The sequence below is a fragment of the Diabrotica undecimpunctata genome, chromosome 9, assembly GCF_040954645.1.
Source record: "Diabrotica undecimpunctata isolate CICGRU chromosome 9, icDiaUnde3, whole genome shotgun sequence".
Lineage (NCBI taxonomy): Eukaryota > Metazoa > Arthropoda > Insecta > Coleoptera > Chrysomelidae > Diabrotica > Diabrotica undecimpunctata.
This window is the reverse complement of record NC_092811.1, coordinates 6,546,821-6,567,988: the sequence shown is the minus strand read 5'-3', so window position 1 is coordinate 6,567,988 and position 21,168 is coordinate 6,546,821. Positions and strand designations below refer to the sequence as shown.

The window sequence follows — 21,168 nt, the reverse complement described above, 5'->3', positions numbered from 1 at the left end:
TGCCTTCAACCACCAACCTCTCCATGCCTCCCATTCATCTGGTAATGTGTCCAATGTACCTCGATATATTCTGGTGTTCTTTAGTACATACAGTATTTCTTCCTTTGTAATTTCTATACTTGTTTCTCTGTCCTCGAAAGATATGTCTTGTAGATTTCCTCTTTCGTCGTCGAAGAGCTTTCCCATATATTTTTTCCATCGTTTTAGCTTTCCGTCAGTCGTTATCATAGTATTCCCATGTTTATCTAAAAAAGTTGTGTTGTGGTTTCTTTTTTGCAGCCCTGCCATTTCTTTAACCTTTTTACTTTATCTCTTTACATTTTTCCTCATAGTAAGTTTGTTTTACCTCTCGTATGATTTCATTGTTAATGATCTTGTAATTGTGACTGTCTTTGTTCTTGGCTTGTCTCCTTTAGTCCATCCTGCCGAGTATTTAGTCGGTCATCCAGTTTTCTCTCTTTCTTATCGGTTCTTTTAATATCTCTTTGCATGGAACGAGGAGGCAGTTTTTTAATGTTTCCCACTGTTGGTTTATCTCGTAGGTGTTAGTATCTAATTTATCAAAGTTTTCGTATATTTTGTGTTAGAGTTTGTTTTTTTATATCAGCTTCTTTAAGTTTTCTAACATCTAATTTGTATTTTCTAGCATCTAATTTAGTACTAGCATAAAATGCCGTACGAACTGCTTATTTTTTTATTATCCCTTCTAAGCTTTTAAAGAAATATCGCCGAAAGTTCCGTTATCAACGCTCGATATTAAAATATTTTCTACATACAAAGGTATACCTTTTCAAATTTATTTCATTTTCCGCTGCGTATCAAGATATAAGAGGAGTTCTATGTGTGGTTCGAGACCCCTGTCAAAGGGTAAGATATTTTTTGAACCTTTTGTGTTCTGTATATTTTTTTAGTTACAGTAAGGCCTAGGTTAGTCTCAGGTCATTCCATTGGGAATCCATTTTTATCCTGATTGGGAGTTTAAGTCCACCAGCATTTAAGTATAGAGCATTCTTTTATTCAATATTCTTCTGGTGCAGAAGTCAGCATCCAGTTAATCTGATTAACGGCTTTATCTAATTTATTCTGAATACTTTTTCTTGTATTCTCAGCCGATTCAAGTCATGTTACTTTGTTACTGATGTTACAAGAGCAGCAGCTAGATCGAGCATTGACATTCTTGAAAAGATTCCAATCGAAAGTCCTTTATAACTAACGCTTCATGGTACGTTCCAAACAAGACGATCACACGAGACCTCAAAATGACGGATAACTGTCAACGAAGAAATATCTACCTTGGATATCAATACAATTGTAACGCAGAGAGTCATTGTGAAAATAGATCCAGAATTGAGCAGGCCAGGGTCGCTTTTAGGAGGATGTCCAAGGTATTATGTAAATTGTGGAACAGGTCTTGATCAGGTCTCGAACAGGTGTTGATCAGGTCTTGATCAGGTCTCGATCAGGCCTTGATCAGGTCTCGAACAGGTCTTGTGACGTCAGCGGTCAAAGGTCAAAGTGGACCAAAGTGTCTTTCTTTCTACTAATATTTAAGAAAATATTTTATCAAAATATAATATAAGGGATACGAAGTAAGTTAAGGCGCAATACTTAACAGATATTAGAACTTGGAAAGATTGAATAAAAAGAAAACATATTAAAATAGAATAAATCCAAAGAAAAATATGTATGATAATATATCGTTATCATAATCTATTGAAATATATATTTTATGAATTTACTGGATCTGCTTTAATAAAACACCGGACGGTTATGTCACATTTTCGCGACGCTATTATTGTTTCTCTTTTTCATATCTGCACTCTACTCTTTCACGTGTTGTTGATTTTTTTCGTTCTGTTTTTGCATTTTAATTGTCTTCGTTTCGACGGGGGAGAGAGTTTTGTTGAACGTCGACTGTCAATTACTGATGTAAATCTGATCGGTTCCCGGTTCGAAACGTAAAGTGGGTGCACTTTCCTTGAATAAATGTTTGTAGAATTCGAGCGTTTTTGTAATTGTTGCGTTAGAGATTCTATAAGGGGTAAGATCTGTTGTAAAAGCTGATGTACGATAAGAAAAGAAGGAAGTAACAATGTTGGGCACTTTCACCACATGGACTACAAAACTAAGTGCTAAAAGTGTGTCCTAGAACATCCTAAAACAATCATACAAAAGCAGCAGAAGAACGTTTGTAATCTCGAAATTATAGATATATATTTATTTATATATCTAGAAAAACCCAGATGGCAAGATCAGAAACGAGATCTACATAATCAGTGACAAAAAACATATATTCAACGATGTCACAGTCCTTAATAGCTTTACCACATGCAGCGATTATAGAATGGTAAGAGCCAAACTAAAATTAGACTTAATAACAGAAAGATCCAAAATGATTAGGAAGAAATGGAACGACAGATATGGAACGACCCAACGAATTTAGATGAATACCAGGACAATATCAATAAAATCCTACAACAAAATGAATGCATAAATAATGTAAATACCATAAACGAAAACATCGTAGAAGCTATTCGAGAGGCTCAAGTAAAATGCTGGACCCAAGACAAAAAAATAACCATTGAAACAAAGAAACTAATGGAAACTAGAAAAGAAATTAAAGGAAACGAAAGAATTGACGAAGAAAAACTACGAAAAGTAAATAAAGAAGTATCAAAAGCTATATCACCGAACTATAGAAGAGAATAAAAGTCTGAAAGTCCTAAGAAGACGGCTAAACAATGTAAAATGTGAAATACACAAACTAACGAACAAAACAGGAGTTCCCATATCAAATGGAGAAGAACTACTACATATAGTTGAAGACTTCTATCAAGAACTGTACACAAGTCAAAGAGAAGACCAAACCAACTTGGAAGGCGCTGCATCACGCAACATCATCAATCAGAGTTCAGAGCTCATGCCAGAGATCACACTAAGCGAAATCCAAGACGCAATGAAAAATATGAAAACAACAAAGCACCAAGAGAAATGAAGTCGTAATAGAAGCTATAAAGATGGGCGGACGTGCCCTTCTCAACCAAATAAAAATTGTGTTTAACCTTTGTCTAACAGATTGTTGCATACCGGAAACATGGAACAATGCAGTAACAATTTTACTACACAAGAATGGAGACAAGGCGCACTTGGAAGACTATAGACCAATCAGCTTATTGAACCACATCTATAAAATGTTTACCGAATAATTACGACAAGACTAGAAATAAAGTTGGATTTCTACCAGCTCCGAGAACAAGTTGGCTTCCGCTCAAAATTCGGAACAAACGATCACCTACAAACAGTAAAAACCTTAATAGAAAAATCAATAGAATATAATAGATCACTGGTACTTATCTTCGTAGACTTTCACAAAGCCTTCGACACCGTGGAATTAGACAGCATTATAACTGCTCTGAACAATAGTAGAAGAGACTACCGGCTTACAAAGTTAGTACTAACATTGTACCAAAACGCCACAATGGGTGTTAAACTACATAATACCAGTAGAGAAATTTATATAAAGTGAGGTGTGAGACAGGGCGACACTCTCTCATCTAAATTATTTATAACGGTCCTCGAATACGCCTTTAAAATGCTAAAGTGGAAAAAAACAGGAATAAAAATAGATGGAGAAATGCTCAATCATCTGCGTTTTGCCGACGATATAGTACTTATTACCGAAGATCTACGTGCAGCACAACAAATGCTACAAGAATTAGAAAACGTATCTTCAACAATAGGTTTAAAAATGAACATCAGTAAGACCAAATTTATGACAAATTTGTTTCCCAGCGAACACCTAACCATCCAAAATCAAGTGGTAGAATTGACAGAAAAGTACATATATCTCGGTCATGAAATCAGAATAAGCAAGGAATCAGACCTGTGAATTTCAACGACGAATATCACTTGTTTGGGCAACATCCCGATAGCTATAGTGAAGAGAAAATATAATGGTTAATCTATCCCCCCTCCCCTACCAACTGATATCTCTTGTTCTCTGTGGCACCTATATAGGTTTCAGGTGAAATATAGTAAGTGCTCCCTACAGAATTTCTGTCTTGAATAGTGCTCCTCGGCCAAAAAACTTTGGGAAACGCTGCGTTAACAAATCAGGGTGTTGCTAAAGTTAAACAATTTAAAGTTCAAGTAAATAAAATTTCAAAACACCTCTTGCCATAAGTTATAACGTTTTGAAATTGTGGTGTTATATATACATTTAGCTTATTGGCTTTTGATATCGTCTGATCCCAGAGGCCCCCATTTAGTATCAATATTGTTCTCCTACCTTTTATGTTTCAGTACCGTATAGCATAGGAGAAAGAACCAGTGTACAAGATGAAGAACGGAGTGGGAGAAAATCTCTTGTGACGGAGTAGTAGAAGAAAAACTTGAAAAAAATTCAGAAAAACAGACGATTCCCTTTAACCACATTACATGAAATGGTGACTGAGGACATTGGCTATAAACGGATTAGTGGGTATCAAGGATTCTGACAGAAGTCCATAAGGTAAATGTGATGGTGGCCACTCTTTTGACCGGATTGTAAGGGAAGACGTATCTTTGTTTTCATACATACCGAGTATATCAATAATTTGTACCGAGTATATCAATAATGCAAAAAACGGTGCAAATTTATGGTGACAAAAATAATGTCTATTAAAAAATTAATTATGGATATATAGACCAGGGAAATAAGCAAAAAAAGTACCCTGTTTGTGACACTGAACCGGCCAGGCAAACGACAGTTACTTTGAGTAGTATGGACCTCTATAACAAGAACCTTTAAGTTTCCTGCAGTAAATTTTTTGGACTTCATTAATTATTAACAAATTAATGTCAAACAATGGTAAATTTTCGCTTTTTTCGTCTATCAGCAAAAAGGAAAGCGTTTAAAACAAATTTGAGAAGAGAAGAAACTTATAAGTCATATAAAAACCTTCAAAATGGCATTTTCTAAACGTTCTTATCCTTATTTGTTGCTTAGAAAGCATTAATCATAAATACTTATTTTCTACAATAAAAATTACCCCAAATATTCATAAAAAAATAAAAACTGAAAAAAAAAATTATTTAAACAAATTAAATGGTTTATTTAACAACCTAATCACTTAAATAATACATATTCGTAATGTACGCCAAAAGTTCATACGAATTAAAAAAAGAAACGTCGAAATCTATAAACAAGAAACAGAGATACAGTTAACAGCCTCTTCCCCCTCACATTAAAACCTTAAATAGGTTCTTTCAGATGACTTTAATAAGGTCTCTTAATTGTTATAAACAAAGCTGCTATCAATTTATAAAGAAAAGGCACTAACTTCGTCCCAAAGTGTCCTAGATCAACTTTTTTTCCTTTTAAATTTGTAAAAAAATCAGGCTGTCAAAATAATATTAATTGAATTAATAAATCTTCTTCTTTTACAATCTATCCGTATATTTAATATACCTATTTAAAAAGTTTAAAAGTAAGTAAGTTAAAAAAGTAAAAAATGTTTATACATTTTTTGTGGACTTTAGTGCGGCTTTCGATACAGTTGAGCACTTTTTTACAAGGGATTATCTACTAAAGTGCTGAATTAGTTAAAAAGTATGTTCGCGAATACAAAATCTGCAGTCTGGTCAAGGGAAGGTCTATCTGAATGGTTTGACTGTAATATAGGAGTGAGACAGGGATGTCTTTTAAGTCCATTACTGTTTGCGCTTTTTTTGAATGACCTACATGAAGCATTTGGGGGCGGTTTGGAGATAAATGGTTTGATTATAAGACTTTTATTATATGCAGATGATTTGGTTTTGATGGCAATCAATCCGAAGGTGCTACAGCGGATGATTAATGAACTGGAAAAATACTGCAGGATGTGGAATCTAAAAATAAATTTAGTTAAATCCAAAATTCTTGTATTCAGAAGAGGAGGTGGTGTGATCAGGGAATCTTGGAAACTGAATGATCGAGTATTAGAGGTAGTGAATAACTATAATTATTTGGGAATGATACTAACACCCAAGTTGTCGTTTAAAGCTCATCTAAAAAACCGCCAGTCTGGCAAAAGTGGCGATTCACACGGTTTGGAGTAATTGAGTGCCTAAGGCTGATATACCTTTTTTGGCTAAAGTAACAGTGTATGAGTCGGTGGAAAGATCAATTTTGACTTATGGGTCTCAGGTATGGGTACTCTTTTTGAGTACGATGAGGTGGAAATAATCAGAAGATTTTATATAAAAAAAATTTTTTCTTGTCCAAGGTATTGTTCTAACTTTATGTTAGATTTGGAGACAGGTATTGCTAGATTTAGCCTATATACGATGAATTTACATAAAAAATATGTTAAAAAAATACTACAATATTCGAATAATAGGTTACCAAAATTTCTTTTGAAAGAAATAATGATAGCAAGGTGTGGCTGGTGGAAAGATTGGATGAGCATGGGGAAAAAATTTGTTATTGAGGTAAGGTGTGAATGGGAATGGAGACATAGCTGGCCTAGTCTGATCGAGATGATAGAAAAAAAAGAAGGAGGATATACAGCGTCAGGCTGAGAATGGGGCACTCGAATCAAATTTTTGTAGACACTACAAAGACCTGCGGCAAGAAGGAGTAAACATGTATTATCTACTGGAAATGGAAAATTTTGGGGACATTCGATGACTGTTCAAATTAAGATGTAAAGTTCTATATTTGAATGATCGACCTGGCAGAAATGATGAAAGGAAGCTTTGCTCAATGTGTAACACGAAGGAAAAAAAAGATGTGATACATTTTTTGTGTTGAGACAGATTAGGTTAAAGTGGTTGGGTAGAAATGAACTTAGTAGAGTGGAAGTAGTTACTATGATGAGACAGGGACAGGCTGAGTTAGCAGATTCTTGTAGGGAGGCATGGCCGTATAGGTATGAGTTAGTGAGTCTATTTAATTACTAAATCTATTAGCATGGCGTTAGTTCAATAGGACGAAAATATTGCAATTAGCATTAATAATTTGTTTGCGAATAGGTATTATTTTTTTATTTGTCTTGTCTCTCTTGATTATATTGTTATTATTGTTATTATTATTATTATTACATAAACAGCTACTCCCTCTAAGGGACAAATTCAATCATTTCAAATGCAAGCTATACCTTACTGTTATACATTGTTATTATTGTTTAGTCTATTAGGATATACACATTTAGTTATTTCTATAAAATTTATATGAATATTTACTTAATTTATTTTTTATTAATTTTAATGACCTTGTTAGATATAATGAGCCTTAGTGTAATTTTTTATTTATTAGAGAATAATATTTGTTTGCCAACCCTCCTGATGGCATGTGCCAAGGAGAACAAATGTCGCTAAAAGATAATATTGTATTTTTTTTAATGAGAAATAAAAAGGCATTATTGATTCATTGATTGATATAACTATTTAATTTTCTGACTTATATTATTGCAAAAAAATTTAATTTGGGATAAACAAATTAAATAGCTTTTAAACTCTTTGACCGATTGACTGTAAATTTTGATCTTAAGCACTAAAAGACTCAACATTATGTGTAATATAAAGGTTATAAGCTTATTTTAAAAAAACTTATTAACATTTATAAAAAACCGAAATTTTTGACTTATTTTGCAACTTTCTTAGAAAACGCCATTTTGAAGGTTTTTATATGACTTATAAGTTTCTTCTCTTCTCAAGTTTGATTCAAACGCTTTATTTTTTGCTGATAGACGAAAAAAGCTAAAATTTGCAGTTTTTTGAGCTTAATTTGTTAATAATTAATTAAGTCCAAAAAATCGACTGCAGGAAATATGGTCGGATCAGTGTCACAAAAAAAAGCTTATTTCCCTGGACTAATATTGTTATAGATTCATGAAGGACCGTATTTCGATAAAATCATAATATCGTGATGACTTGATAATTTCATTATGTTTAATTACTATTTAAATGGGAATAAGCCACAATTAAAGGTTAAAATATGTTTATTGACGTTTCAATTTCCACTTCGGAAATCGTTCTCAAAATACAAACTAATAACTAATGTTTGTATTTTAATTGTATTTTAACGATTTCCGAAGTGGAAATTGAAACGTCAATAAACATATTTTAACCTTTAATTGTGGCTCATTCCCATTTAAATAGTAACTAATTTAAAATGCCACAATAAAATAGCTTCAGAACAATATTCATTATGTTTCTTGAATTGAATCTGTAATAATCTTGAAAAATAAACCCTAAAATAAATTCTACAGGCTACTGCCCTCCACCACTAAAATGTACCACCGCCACCGGCCGTCTCTATCGAGATGGTCGGGGAGCGGCAGATCTCAAGGATACCTGTGGCGGCGAGCAGCGGCCCGAGTCGTCTCCATTCGGCTGGGCTAAGCGGCTGCGGCTGAGGTGAGCCCCCGTACTCACCCATGGATGCCGCCCCCTTGCTATCCAACTGGTACGGTGGGATTCCCATGTGGGCTGGTGGCGGTTGCGATAACGGATCTCCGTTGTGGCAGAAGAAAGGCATGTGACCTGTTGGACCGAGTCCCATCTTTCCGGCCTGAAACAAAACAAAAATTATTAATAAAGTACTCAACAAATATAAAATTAATTTTCTATATAAATAAAAATTAATCCATGAAATGTTTGAAAGCGCGTAACCTTCCCCTATGATCAAGGCAAGGTTTGTGTAAGAGATAATTTTCCATAAATGGTGCGAAAACACATAAAAAACACAAAAAACAGTTTTTCTGTCACGTTAAATCGCAAGATACCCAATAGATGGCGCCTTACTAAGGAAGCTATGATTAACAAAATAAATGTCACTATTAATAGAATGACGTAACGACATAGCTGTATTTGGTATTGCGGCTAAAAATAATAAGGATGAAGTTTCAACATATCAAGTGGGAAAGCTGAGGCGGTTTGGAGAATTTCTTTATTTTCCATACAAAAACGGTATCCCACTGTAGTTAATTTAGATGTTCACCTGGTGAAAGGACAACTACTTTATTTCACGAGAGAAAGCGCAACGCAAAGAGCTAAATAATCACCAAAGGTAATGTTAAAATGTTACCTGTTCTTACAGGGAGACTTAAAAGAGAAAATATTAAATAATACAAAATAAAATAAAATAAAATAATATAGAGTAAAATAGAAAAAAATAGAATAAAATAGAATAATTAAAATAAAGTAGAATAAAATTAAAGAAAATTGAATAGAATTAAATTAAATTAAAAGAAAATAAAATAAATTTAAATAAAATAACATAAAGTGGAATAAAATAAAATAAAACAGAATAAAACAAAAAAAAAATTAAAATAAAATAAATTCAAATTAAATAAAATAAATTCAAATAACATATAGTAAAATAAAACAAAATTAAAAGAAATTAATTTAAAGTAAAATAAAAGTAAAATAAAATAAAATAGAATAAAGTAGAATAAGTTGACAAAATGAGGAACGAAGTAGACGACGCCATGAGTAAGAGAGGACTAAACGATGGAGAATGGAACAACAGAGAGAGATGGAAACGGTTGAGCGAGGGAAGGCAGTGAATACTGTAGAATCCCTAAATATATATATATATATATATATATATATATATATATATATATATATATATATATATATATATAAGTTGACAAATAACATGCGGGTGTTTTTGCAATAAGATCAAAGTTCAATTGTGTTTTTGAAGCAGTCTTTAGATATTGGAAATGGTAAAGTCGCTGTTAATACCTCGACCGGATTCCTTTCATTACGCAGAGATTTTTATTACTTAACATGCTCGAAAGAGGAGCTTATTGGACTTTGATACATTTTTTAATTTTAACGCTATAGGAAGTTAGTCGGGTCAGCTGGTTTAGAATATTAAACAGTATTAATATAAGAAACTATGCTTGGCAGTTTCTTATTTTTGCTATAAAAAATATTTAATTTAAGAACATTTGTACAGCATGTGTGACTGCCACATAAGTTATATATCCCAACCAGTTCTAATATTCCCCTATCGTGTACCACTTGATTGTAGCCCATTAAGATGAAACCCAAAGATTATTTTAAAACTTATGTTTTCAACCCCCCCCCCTCCAAAGCAGTCACAAGTTATCTACAGAAGTCCTTCCCAAACTAACTTTGTTTAGCAGCTACACGTACAAATTAAAAAATAAATCCATCGAATTCCCCAAGCACAGCAACAGAAAAGCAGCAGGAAAAGACGGGATAGCAAACGAATTACTGAAATATTATGGAGCAGCAATGACAGAAAAATTAACAACATTAATCAATAAAATTATAAAACACTAAAAAATACAGGAAGAAAGGAGAACTAAGTTTAGCAGATGAACAACAGGGTTTTCGTAGTGGAAGATCGTGTACAGATGCAATATTCGTTATAAAGCAAATTACTGAGAAATCACTAGAGTATAATAGACCAGCATTTCTCTGTCTGATTGACCTAAAGCAAGCGTTTGACAGAGTAAGACTCAAAGATGTAATCCATCTTCTGTATAATAGAGAAGTTCCCCTAAATATTATAAAAACTACCGAAAACATATACCAAAACAACAAAATAGAAGTCAGAATAGATGGACAACTTACAGAACCTATAGAAATAGGCAGCGGAATAAGACAAGGGGATTCATTGAGCCCCATGTTCTTCAAATTGATCATGGATGAAATCATTAAAAGCGTTAACAAAGGAAGAGGATATAGAATTGGAAACAAAGAAATCAAAATACTCTCGTTACGCAGACGACGCAATATTGATAGCCCAAGATGAAGATAGTCTGCAAAGACTGGTCCACAGATTTAACGTAAGAGCAAGGAATTTAATATGACAATCTCATCTCAGAAAACTAAAACAATAGTAGTCAGCAAAGAACCAACCAGATGTAAAATAGTAATTGATGGCATCAGTATTGAACAAGTAATGGAAATATAATACACTGGGAATTACACTATCTAGCTATGAAGACCTGAACAAAGAAGTGAGAGATCAAGTAAAAAAAGCAAACAGACTGGCAGGATGCCTTAATAACACTATATGGCGAAACAGACACATTACCACTGAGATGAAGTCAAGAATTTATAAAGCCAGTGTAAGACCAATAATGACATATGCCTCAGAAACAAGACCCGGCAGAGCCACAACGTGAAGGCTACTGGAAACGGCAGAGATGAGAGTACTGAGAAAATTACAGAAAATACGCTAAGAGATCAAGAGAGAAGTGGAGACATTAGAAAAAAATGTAACATATAATGTATAAATGAATGGACACAAAATAGAAAGAAAAATGGATTAACCACATAAGCAGCATGGAGAAGACCCGTATCGTCAAAATAGCATTCACCAATCGGCAGAAGAAGTATCGGACAACCGCGCAAAATATGGAGTGTCAACCTTCCATAGAAGTATTAATCCGAAAATGAACAAGCAGAATTGTTTATAAAGACGAAGAAGTAGAATATAAAACATAAGAATGTTCAATTCAACAACGATATGTGCCTGGACCAAAGTAGAAGCAGGAGGACAGTTTCTTTAGTAGAGTAGACTTCTTCTATGTTCGTAGATTTTAAAATCCTATATCGACTAATGGATCTGACGTGGTATATCTTGCAAATCAAACTAGTTCTCATTCTAATAAATATTATTTATCTATCTACACCCCGTACTATTATTACAGTATCTAAAATACCTTCAACCTATATATTATTCCAACTTAATTGTCTCTGTATAAAAGACTAACAAACTACGATAGTCTTCAAATATGGGTCGAAATAGTGGAAGTGTCTCATGACATAATTAAAAATTCTCCGCGAAGTTTCGGCCTCTCTCTCGCTCCAAAGTAAAAGTTCTCTTTGAAGCTTCGAGAGTATCGCCTTTAACTGTCAGAGTTGCCAATGTCACCCACCGTCTGGTCTATGACTTTTGCTTGCTCACTTTTACGCCTCGGAATTCTAGAGCGTACCTCTTGGGGAAGAGGGTATTTCCACCGTGCTCAATCTTCCACATTTATTTGTTAAATAAGAAATAAGAAGTGTGTACAACTGTGACGATCACGATATTTGTTTATTTATGGATTGATAACTACCGAATAATCCTAAAATAATAGAAAATATATATGTAAATAAGTGACGATGTATGTGATTGTGATCCCTTGTGTATATTTATTTACAATCTATTTCTGTGTATCAATGTAGAGGTTTTTAGGTATTTATAAAGTTTAGTAGATGTGTATTGATAATTTTTGTGTAATATATCCCAAACATTCCTCTATGTGCATTTTCAAACATTTCTTTACTTTACTTCTTATTTCTTATTAAGGAAAAAAATCGCTTTAAATTTAATAAGAATTTCTTGAGTACAGTTTTAATCAACTATTTCGTCTGTATTTAGCATTTGAATAGGTATTACGAAAGCAAACTTTTAAATGTACCTCAAGAAAAAAATAATATACCAAAGTTTTTTTAACAAACTGTGTTTTCCGCCATTCTAAGACCGAATATTTTCTTAGTTCGTTTGTGCATTTGGTCCTTCGAGCCGGAGATATGCAAATAATCAAATATTCAGTATTATAACTGTCACATGTCCTATCACATCTCGTCGGCATTTTTATTCTCTCCATTCTTTTATTTATAAACAGTGACCTAAGCTTCCTAACTATTTTAAGCTTTAATACTTAAAGCTTAGGTTGTTTCACTAAACTGTAGCTTTGTTTTACAAGTATGTAACAATTTGGAGACGTGAAATTTATTAATAACTACCTGTTGTTCTATATATTATCATGAATACAATTAGATTAATATAGGAATTATGTTTTTGTGTATCTTTTACAAAAAAAGACAATATATTTATCATAAAATCGCGCAGAAATTAAATCGGTAACGCCTCTGCTAAACATCTTGTTTTTTCTCAATAGACTTTCGAGCAACAGTAAAATAATGATATTTTATCTTTGCCGATACAGGGATACGGTTATTATTTTTAATGGGATACAGAAAGTTCATGCTAAACTTTTTTAATATTATCCAGCTTTGTATTAAGAGATGGTCTTTTATTCTAATACACCTTCATGTGTCTGGTATTGCTGCGATACGAGCTCAATATAATCAAAAGAAAATATCGTCAAAAAGTTAAAAGATAGAATTTTAAAAGAGCGGTGGATCCCGTACGTGTTATGGGATAAGAGTACTTAATATAAAATAAGTTTAACAAGTTAGTAGATTACGTAAAAGTGCCTGTTTAAAAAAATTCAATGTATATGTTGTCCAAAAATTATCTAATGTATGCACATTTGATAACATTTTGTAAACTACGCGTGGAATATATCACATCCATCTAATTTCCTTCCTCTTGTTAATAATATTAGCTGATTTATCTTTATTTTCATGGGTGGAAGACAATGATGCTAGATAAAAAGTATGTGTATATGTATCTCAAAAGGTATTAATGATGCACGGGTAAAGAACCAACTGTAAATCAATTTTCATACATAAACTGATGGAAGCTAGAATTTATTTTATACATGGGTATCCTTCTTCTTCTTCTTCCTTCTTGTATGTAGGCTTTAAAGCCTGTTTCTTCTTCAATATTAGCCTCCTAAATTGTTTAAATTATCGCACCATCTTTTTCTTGGTCTGCCAATACTTTGTCCATTTGGTGACTTATTTTTTTGTTTTCGTTTTGTCACCCATCCATTTATGTCTTCTATAGTCCATGCTCTTCTTATGTTTTCGCTTCTCTCCCTATCCAACAGACTTTCCCCTGATAATCGTCGGAGTATTTTCATCTCTGTTGTTTCTAGTAGTCGTCTCGTTTCAGATGTGTCAGGTCTTGTCTCCGCCGTGTATGTTAGTATAGGTCTAATTGCTGCTTTATAGATTCTTGTTTTTGTGTCTTGTCTTAAGTGTTTGTTCTTTGTCATACTTCTTCTTCAGCATCTCCGTAACTAGTTATATCTAAACCCAGATATCTAAAGCTTCCTGCTTTATTATTTTTCCATCAATTTCGATTTTACATCGTAGAGGGTATTTAGATGTCATACATTTGGTTTTTTCTGCTGATATTATCATATTGTATTTCTTGGCTGTTGTATTGAAGATGTGTGTTAATCTTTGGAGCTCGTTTTCTGTCTCGGCGATTAATGCGGCATCGTCTGCATAACGTATTATTTGAATTTCTTTGTGAATGATAATAACCATGACGTTTACGTACTACTTGTATTATTTCGTCCATTATTATATTAAAGAGAAGTGGGCTTAACGAGTCACCTTGCCTGATTCCGCTTTGTACTGGTATACACTGTATTAGTTTTCATTTACCTTTTCCTGTATTCGATTATGGAAGTAGATGTTTTCGATGGTTTGTATAATATTGATGGATATGTTTCTTTTATACAGTAGGTGTAAGACTTATTCGACTTAATGGCTATCTCTAGTTCCTGAAAACTGAGTTCTATTTCGTGTCTTAATTCAAGTACGTTATTGTGTTGATTATTTTCCTTTCCTTTATACAGTTCCGTCAGGTATCTTTCCCATTCGTTTGCTGGTATGTTATTGTATTCCTTCAATTCTGCCATTTCTTTCCGTTGGTTTCTTATGAATCTCCATATTTGTTTTTGTCTACCGTAGAAGTCGCTTTCCATCCTTTTTGTAAACTGTTCCCAGCGTTCACTTTTTGTTCTTCTTATTAACTGCTTTGTTGCATTTCGTATTCTTCTATAGGAGTCTCGGGATTCTGGAGACTTTGATGTTTTGTACTTTGTTTAGGCATCTCGTTTCTTTTTACATTTCTCTTGTATTTATTTTCTGAACCATGGTGTATTGTTGTTGTTTCTTTTGTTCAATATGACTTTGCGTTTTTCTAGAGATTCTGTTGCTGCTTTTTCAATGTTGGTTTTAATTTTCTCCCAGCTCGCGTTTATATCTTCGATGTCGTCTATTTGTTTCAGCTGTATCTTCTGTGCTTTGTTTTTGCTAGAACTAGTCTTCTGTTTTTACTAGTACTAGTTTGTGTTCACTCCCTGCATCTGCTGAGTTTAAAATTCGGATATCTAGAAATCTGCTTCGGGTGGATTTTTCTATTAGTAACTATAAAATCAATCATAGATTTGTGCCCCCTGGAATTTTCAAATGTATATTTATACTGGGGCTTATGGTCGAAAAATGTATTAATGATTATCAGTTCATTAAAACCACAGATATTAGCCATGAGTTCTCCATTTGCGTTGACGCGTTGCATTGAAGGGTATCCTGAACAGGTTAATTTACTACCATGTTAGCCCTGTTCGATGTAATTAGCACCGATATCTTGCTATGGTCGACAGATTTTTTAATCTGTAATATATCGGATAATAAATAAACATTATAAACATTACCGATAATTATCGGATAATAAATAAACATTTATTTATTATCCGCCACATTCTGTGGAATATCCCATATGGGTTTTTTTAATACATAAGGCATTACCTTTAATTATTATTAAAATATAAGCTTGGGAGTAACGTAGTAATAACCAAAAATATTAGAACAAGAGGTTTTAACAGTCTGCCAACCTTTTGCGGGACCCTGTAGAATCAGCATGAATTATGTGGCATAGGTTTCGTATTTAAAAGCAATGTTACGATGTAATGTTGAGTTATCGATTAAAGACGACCTTAAAAAGAAATTAAAAAATCAAAAATAAAATTATTTTAAACTTAAATTATCGCATCTTCCCAATAAAAATAGTAATTACCCCAATTCACTTTTAATGTGTTAAAAAAATTATTAGGAAAATATTTAAACTCGTCGCGTCAAATGCAAACACTCTGTATTCAGACATACCGACCTAAATACTGTATACTATACCACAAATACTGATCTACATAAAATTGGAGAACTTTCATGATATATGAACAGTTCTAATGAAAAAAAAATTATGTAAATAACAAATATAAAATCGTTTAAATTTATAACAACTTAAAATATATTATCGAGATAAGTGACAGCTCGACAATAGCACAACACATGTTATTTTTCGTTGCGACTCCCAACAATACAAAGTTTGTTGATCCTGTAGTTAAACAAATCCATACAACGACGCAAACAAGAATAAAAAATTTCATATAAAGCAAATATTTGTAGTCATTGAGTTTCCGCCCGTACCATAATACTTTCATTTTTCTGCTTTCTATCTATTTTATCAAAAGTAAACGTAATCTATAAAATATGTCAGCACTTACTGAGATAATTTTGTCGCTGTATGCATTACGTCGAATCTAAACATCTGTTGAAGAATAGTTTCTTTGAGAGAAAAAAAAACGTTTCTTTTGGTTTGAGATTTTTCTGAAATTCATTTAGACTGTTTTGTTTCGAAACAATAAAATCTTGGAAAATTCAGGATCCTGTAATTTTTAAAAAACATAACTTGCCTGCATTATTGACTTCGTTATTCAAATCAATATCTTTATTTTTGACTGACTTTACTGACTTTAAGAGTTGGACTTACGCTATTTAGCCATTATTCCCATATAAGCTTTTTACCAGAGGTGACAGATCATCAAAAACTCTTATCTCGTGTAGAAATTTCCCAAAAACTTTCCAGTTTACGCTTTGTGCAGTCAAATGCCTTTTGGTAATTCAGAAAGCAGATGATCATCTCTCTCTCTCTTATCGTTTCACCATTACTGCGCATCGTGATTTCTTCCAATATTCCTAACAATTTTTCTCCATTGATCTATCTTCAGCACAACACAATAGGGGAACAATCTTTAATAAATCAACGCAGATTATGGCTTACGCTGACGATCTGGATTTGATCGCACGTACTACACGAGGACTTAAAGAGATGACTTCCACCTTCTTGACAGCCGCACAAAATATGGGCCTTAAAATAAACGAGGAAAAAACCAAAATGTTAGCAGCTATTCCAAATAACAGAGATAGAGCTAGAAACGCCGAAGAAAACTTCAGTATAGACCAATATAATTTTGAGGTAGTAAATAAGTTTACATATTTGGGTTCTCTCATAACAAACGATAATGACACATCTGAAGAAGTAAAACGGAAGGTACTGCTAGCAAACAAATGTTATTTTGGACTAAGCAAGCAGCTAAAAAACAGAAATTTAAGCCAGAAAACCAAACTAATAATATATAGAACACTCATCCTACCAGTGCTGACATATGGGTCAGAAACAAGGACCATCTCCAAAACAGACGCAAATCTTCTGCTCGTCTTCGAAAGGAAGATACTAAGAAGAATAATGGGCGCATTCTGTGAGAATGGTATTTGGAGAAGGCGATATAATTTCGAATTGTACGAGAAGTATAAAAAAATAGTAAATGGTAGAGATGTAATATCCTTCATAAAAATAGGTAGGCTTAGATGGGCTGGACATGTGTCAAGAGCAAATGAAAATTACCCACCCAGACGAACTCTATTATCGGTCCCAGTGGGAAATAGGAGTAGAGGCAGACCACGACTGAGATGGAGGGACGGTGTGGACGAGGACGCAAGGAAAATCGGCGCGGCAAATTGGCAACGGTTGGCGATGAACAGAAACGACTGGCGAAATAGACTGGGGAAGGTCAAGGCTCAACTAGAGCTGTAGCACCACTGATGATGATGATGATGATGATCTATCTTCAGCTGCTTTAAGAGCTTCACAGAATAAGTTTCCAGCTAAATTCTTAACTGACTGATTTTCAGACCAACTTTATTGCTTTCGTACTCAACTCTTCGCAGGAGATTAAACATTTTTTGCTCATTTGCTGCTATAAGTGTAGTGTCATCAGCAAATCTTAAATTGGAGATTTTCCTACCAGTCACTGTTACTCCACCTGCCTATCCATCTAAAGCTATCCTCAAGACATAGATAATCATAGGAATTTTAAATTCTCGAGCTTTTGCTCCCTTGCAACGAGAGTTTTACGAGATATGACCAGTTTTCAGACAACCAGTCTCAGATTTGACATCCCAACAGTATATTTTTTAATGTCGCTAATTATGATAAATTTTGAATATTTTTTGGATAAAAAAATGATTAACTCTACAGTTGATTGGAGTTCTTGCAATGGGTGTACTTTTTTATGTCATTCCACTTTTCTTTTTAATGAGGTATGGTTAATGGTAATGATAATTCTTCACACAAAATTGCTCCAGAACCATAGCTATAAAAAAATACGGAAAGAGAAGAAAAAAAAACTGATTGTTGAGCATATATAGAGCTATATTAAAGATTTTCAAAATAAACAAATTAGGACCTTATATCAAGAAATAAAACGGGAACGAACTCAGCAAACACCATACCAAGATATAAAGATGAAGAGGAAAATCTATTAGGTAAAATTGATCAAAAATTGGACCAAATGTTTCGAAAATATATTAAACAGAGAGAATCAGGATCAAAGCCAACAAATGCAAGTACCAGGTGAAGCAGCCTTAGACCAAAACCATAATGAAGAAGGAACTACCAAGGAAGACATTGTAACTATAATAAGATTGCAAAACCGTAAGGCATCTGGTGAAAATGATAAACAAGTGAATATTATTAGTTAAGTACTCTATTTTTTGGTGAAACATAGCGAAACTACTGTGGCGAGCTATATAAAAATAAGGAGGTAACAGCAGAAAATTAGAGGCCTTCTGACTACCCTAGAGAACCTACTGTCTTACTCGCTGGAGTCAAAGATGCAATTAAATAGCTAAAGAGAAATAAATCCCCAGGCATTGATTCATCATCATCAGCAGTTTTGAGTCCACTGCTGGACATAGGCCTTCCGTAAATAATTCCAATGCATTCTATCTTGAGCACCCTGAATCCAGTTGCGCTGAATGCGTTTAATGTCATCTAACCACCTTGTTGGAGGACGTCCTCGATTACGATAAACATCGTGTCTAGGTCTCCATTCCGGAATTTTCTTCGTCCACCTTCCATCTTTTAATCTGGCCCGCCCAGTTCCATTTCAATGTTGTAATCCTTTGAACTGCGTCATTAACACCAGTTTTTTCCTAATTATTGTATTTGATACTCTGTCTCTGAGGGATATATTCAGCATTGACCTCTCCATCGATCTCTGTGCCACTTGTATTTTATTGATTACTTTTCTGGTAAGGGTCAATGTTTCTGCTCCATACGTTAGAACTGGGAGTACACATTGATCAAAGATCTTCCTTTTCAAGCACATGGGAATATCTGATCTAAAGACTTCTCTCAGTTTTCCGTAAGCCTATTCTCCAGTTGCTCCGTTGTTTGATTATCTCTTCCTAATTTAATCTTGTGGCCCAGATATTTATAGCTATACACCTGTTCAATTTGCGTGCCGTTAGTTGAGATGTTTTTCGCCAGTACTAGGCTTGGTCATATATTGTGTTTTGGAGAAATTAATTTTAAGTCCAGATCGTGTACACGAGCTCTGAAGGTCTTGAAGAAGCTGGCAGACATGATCTACCCGGTCTGCAATAAGGACTATGTCGTCTGCAAATCTCAAGTTGTTTTTTATTCTCTATTTATGTTGACTCCAATATTCTCCCAATTATTGTTTCTCATAGCAGTCTGCAACAAAGCGGTGAATAGCTTAGAAGAGAATTCTATCTGCAGCTGTTGCGCTATTATAATATATATATATATATATATATATATATATATATATATATATATATATTCCGAAGAAGAGTTGTGTACCTATGATCAATACTGCACTTTGTAAGAGCTCTTAACATGGAGCTATGCTGGACTGAGTCAAACGCTTTCAAGTCGCTCAACAAGTTAGTTTGGAAAGACAGATCGATCTCTCAAAATATCAAGATGAGACTGGTGAATGCCCTTGTATTCTCAATATTTTCATACGGGGCAGAGACTTGGACTCTTCGCGGACGCGAGTGCCAAAAAATTGATGCCTTTGAGATGTGGCGCTGAAGAAGAATGCTGCGCATACCTTGGACAGCTCAAAGGACAAACGTTACCATTCTAAACCAACTCGAGATTAAAAAAAGGCTGTCCCAAACATGTTTTCAATGTTTTTTAAATCTATACTTGAATCTTGACAGTCTTACTGCCCCCTTTTTTCAAAACATCCATCAGGATAGAATTCAAATAAAGAGCTTTCCTATTATATATATTACTACTGAATCTTAACACATAACATATTTAAAAGAATGTAAACATAATAACTTCTGATTAAAGAAAAAGACGAAACGTCACATCGCTTTTACAAAAAGTGCTTTTATTGTTATCACAGACACATTACTTTTTATACTCTTTGCAAATCAACTCAGACGATCCACGTTTAAAATACCGGTAGTTAAATTTCAAAGGTTTAGAAATTAATGAACAAGACTCAAAAGATAAGGGCACACAGTGAAGAGATCTGCGTTTAGTTTTCGTGTTCCTGTTCCTATTGAGTCGGGCGAGGTGAATAGAAGTCATATTCGCATGGATAAGTAGATAGGCCTGTCCGAAATAAATAGAAAAATGTTAAAAATTTGACAAGAATATTAGAATAACGTTTTCCAGGTACTAAAATGAGAGTTAGCAATGCAGAGTATTTTATATACGCCTTCTTTAGAAGAACATGGTTAATTTATTAGATTTACCATAAAAATTTCAATCGCACTAAAAGTATGTTCACTTGGATACTAAGGTGTTGAATGGGTTGCATAACTATTGGGTACAAAATTACGTAGAAAATGGTATAATTTTTTATTAGAATTATCAAAAAATTACAGGTGACAGTAGAATGTGTTCAAAGTGTGCAGTAACTAATTGTTTTACATTGTTTTTTTAATTAAAACCAATTTACAACATTAAAGTATTGCCAATAGTACATAATAGTGTTACTTTTGATTTTAGATAATTCTTAATCATAAAACAGGATGATTAACCTTGGATAAGAATTTTTAGATGGGTAAATCTAAAGATCATAGTGTTGAGAAAACCTCGTCCATTACTGCTCTATTAGAGAATACATCACTTAGTCAGAGAGAGATATAGCACGAAAATGTGCCCAGTCGTCAGTGAGAAGACTAAGTCAAAAACTCAAAGAGAAGTGACCTGTGACGTCAGTTCGGAACGGCCGGTGTGGCAAAAACCCTTCAGTCACCCCCAGGACGCAACGAGAAATAAAAGGGTCACCGATAGAGATTTAAAAAATAAGTTGGAAGAAGCAGGATGCTCAGTATCGGTGGCCACCGTACGCCGAAATTTGT

The 21,168-nt window shown here is 33.7% G+C and overlaps 1 protein-coding gene across 5 annotated transcripts in view; it reads right to left on the bottom strand.

Annotated features, from left to right (window-relative positions):
- Positions 1 to 21,168, bottom strand: part of pan (transcription factor pangolin) — an 808,803-nt gene that overhangs the window by 164,734 nt on the left and 622,901 nt on the right. For 4 of the 5 annotated variants that reach the window (XM_072542638.1, XM_072542639.1, XM_072542635.1 and 1 more), the window contains exon 4: positions 8,317 to 8,533. In XM_072542638.1, coding sequence (XP_072398739.1) covers positions 8,317 to 8,533 — 217 coding nt within the window. The remainder of the gene's footprint in view (positions 1 to 8,316; positions 8,534 to 21,168) is intronic. The other variant, XM_072542637.1, reaches the window with a different exon arrangement.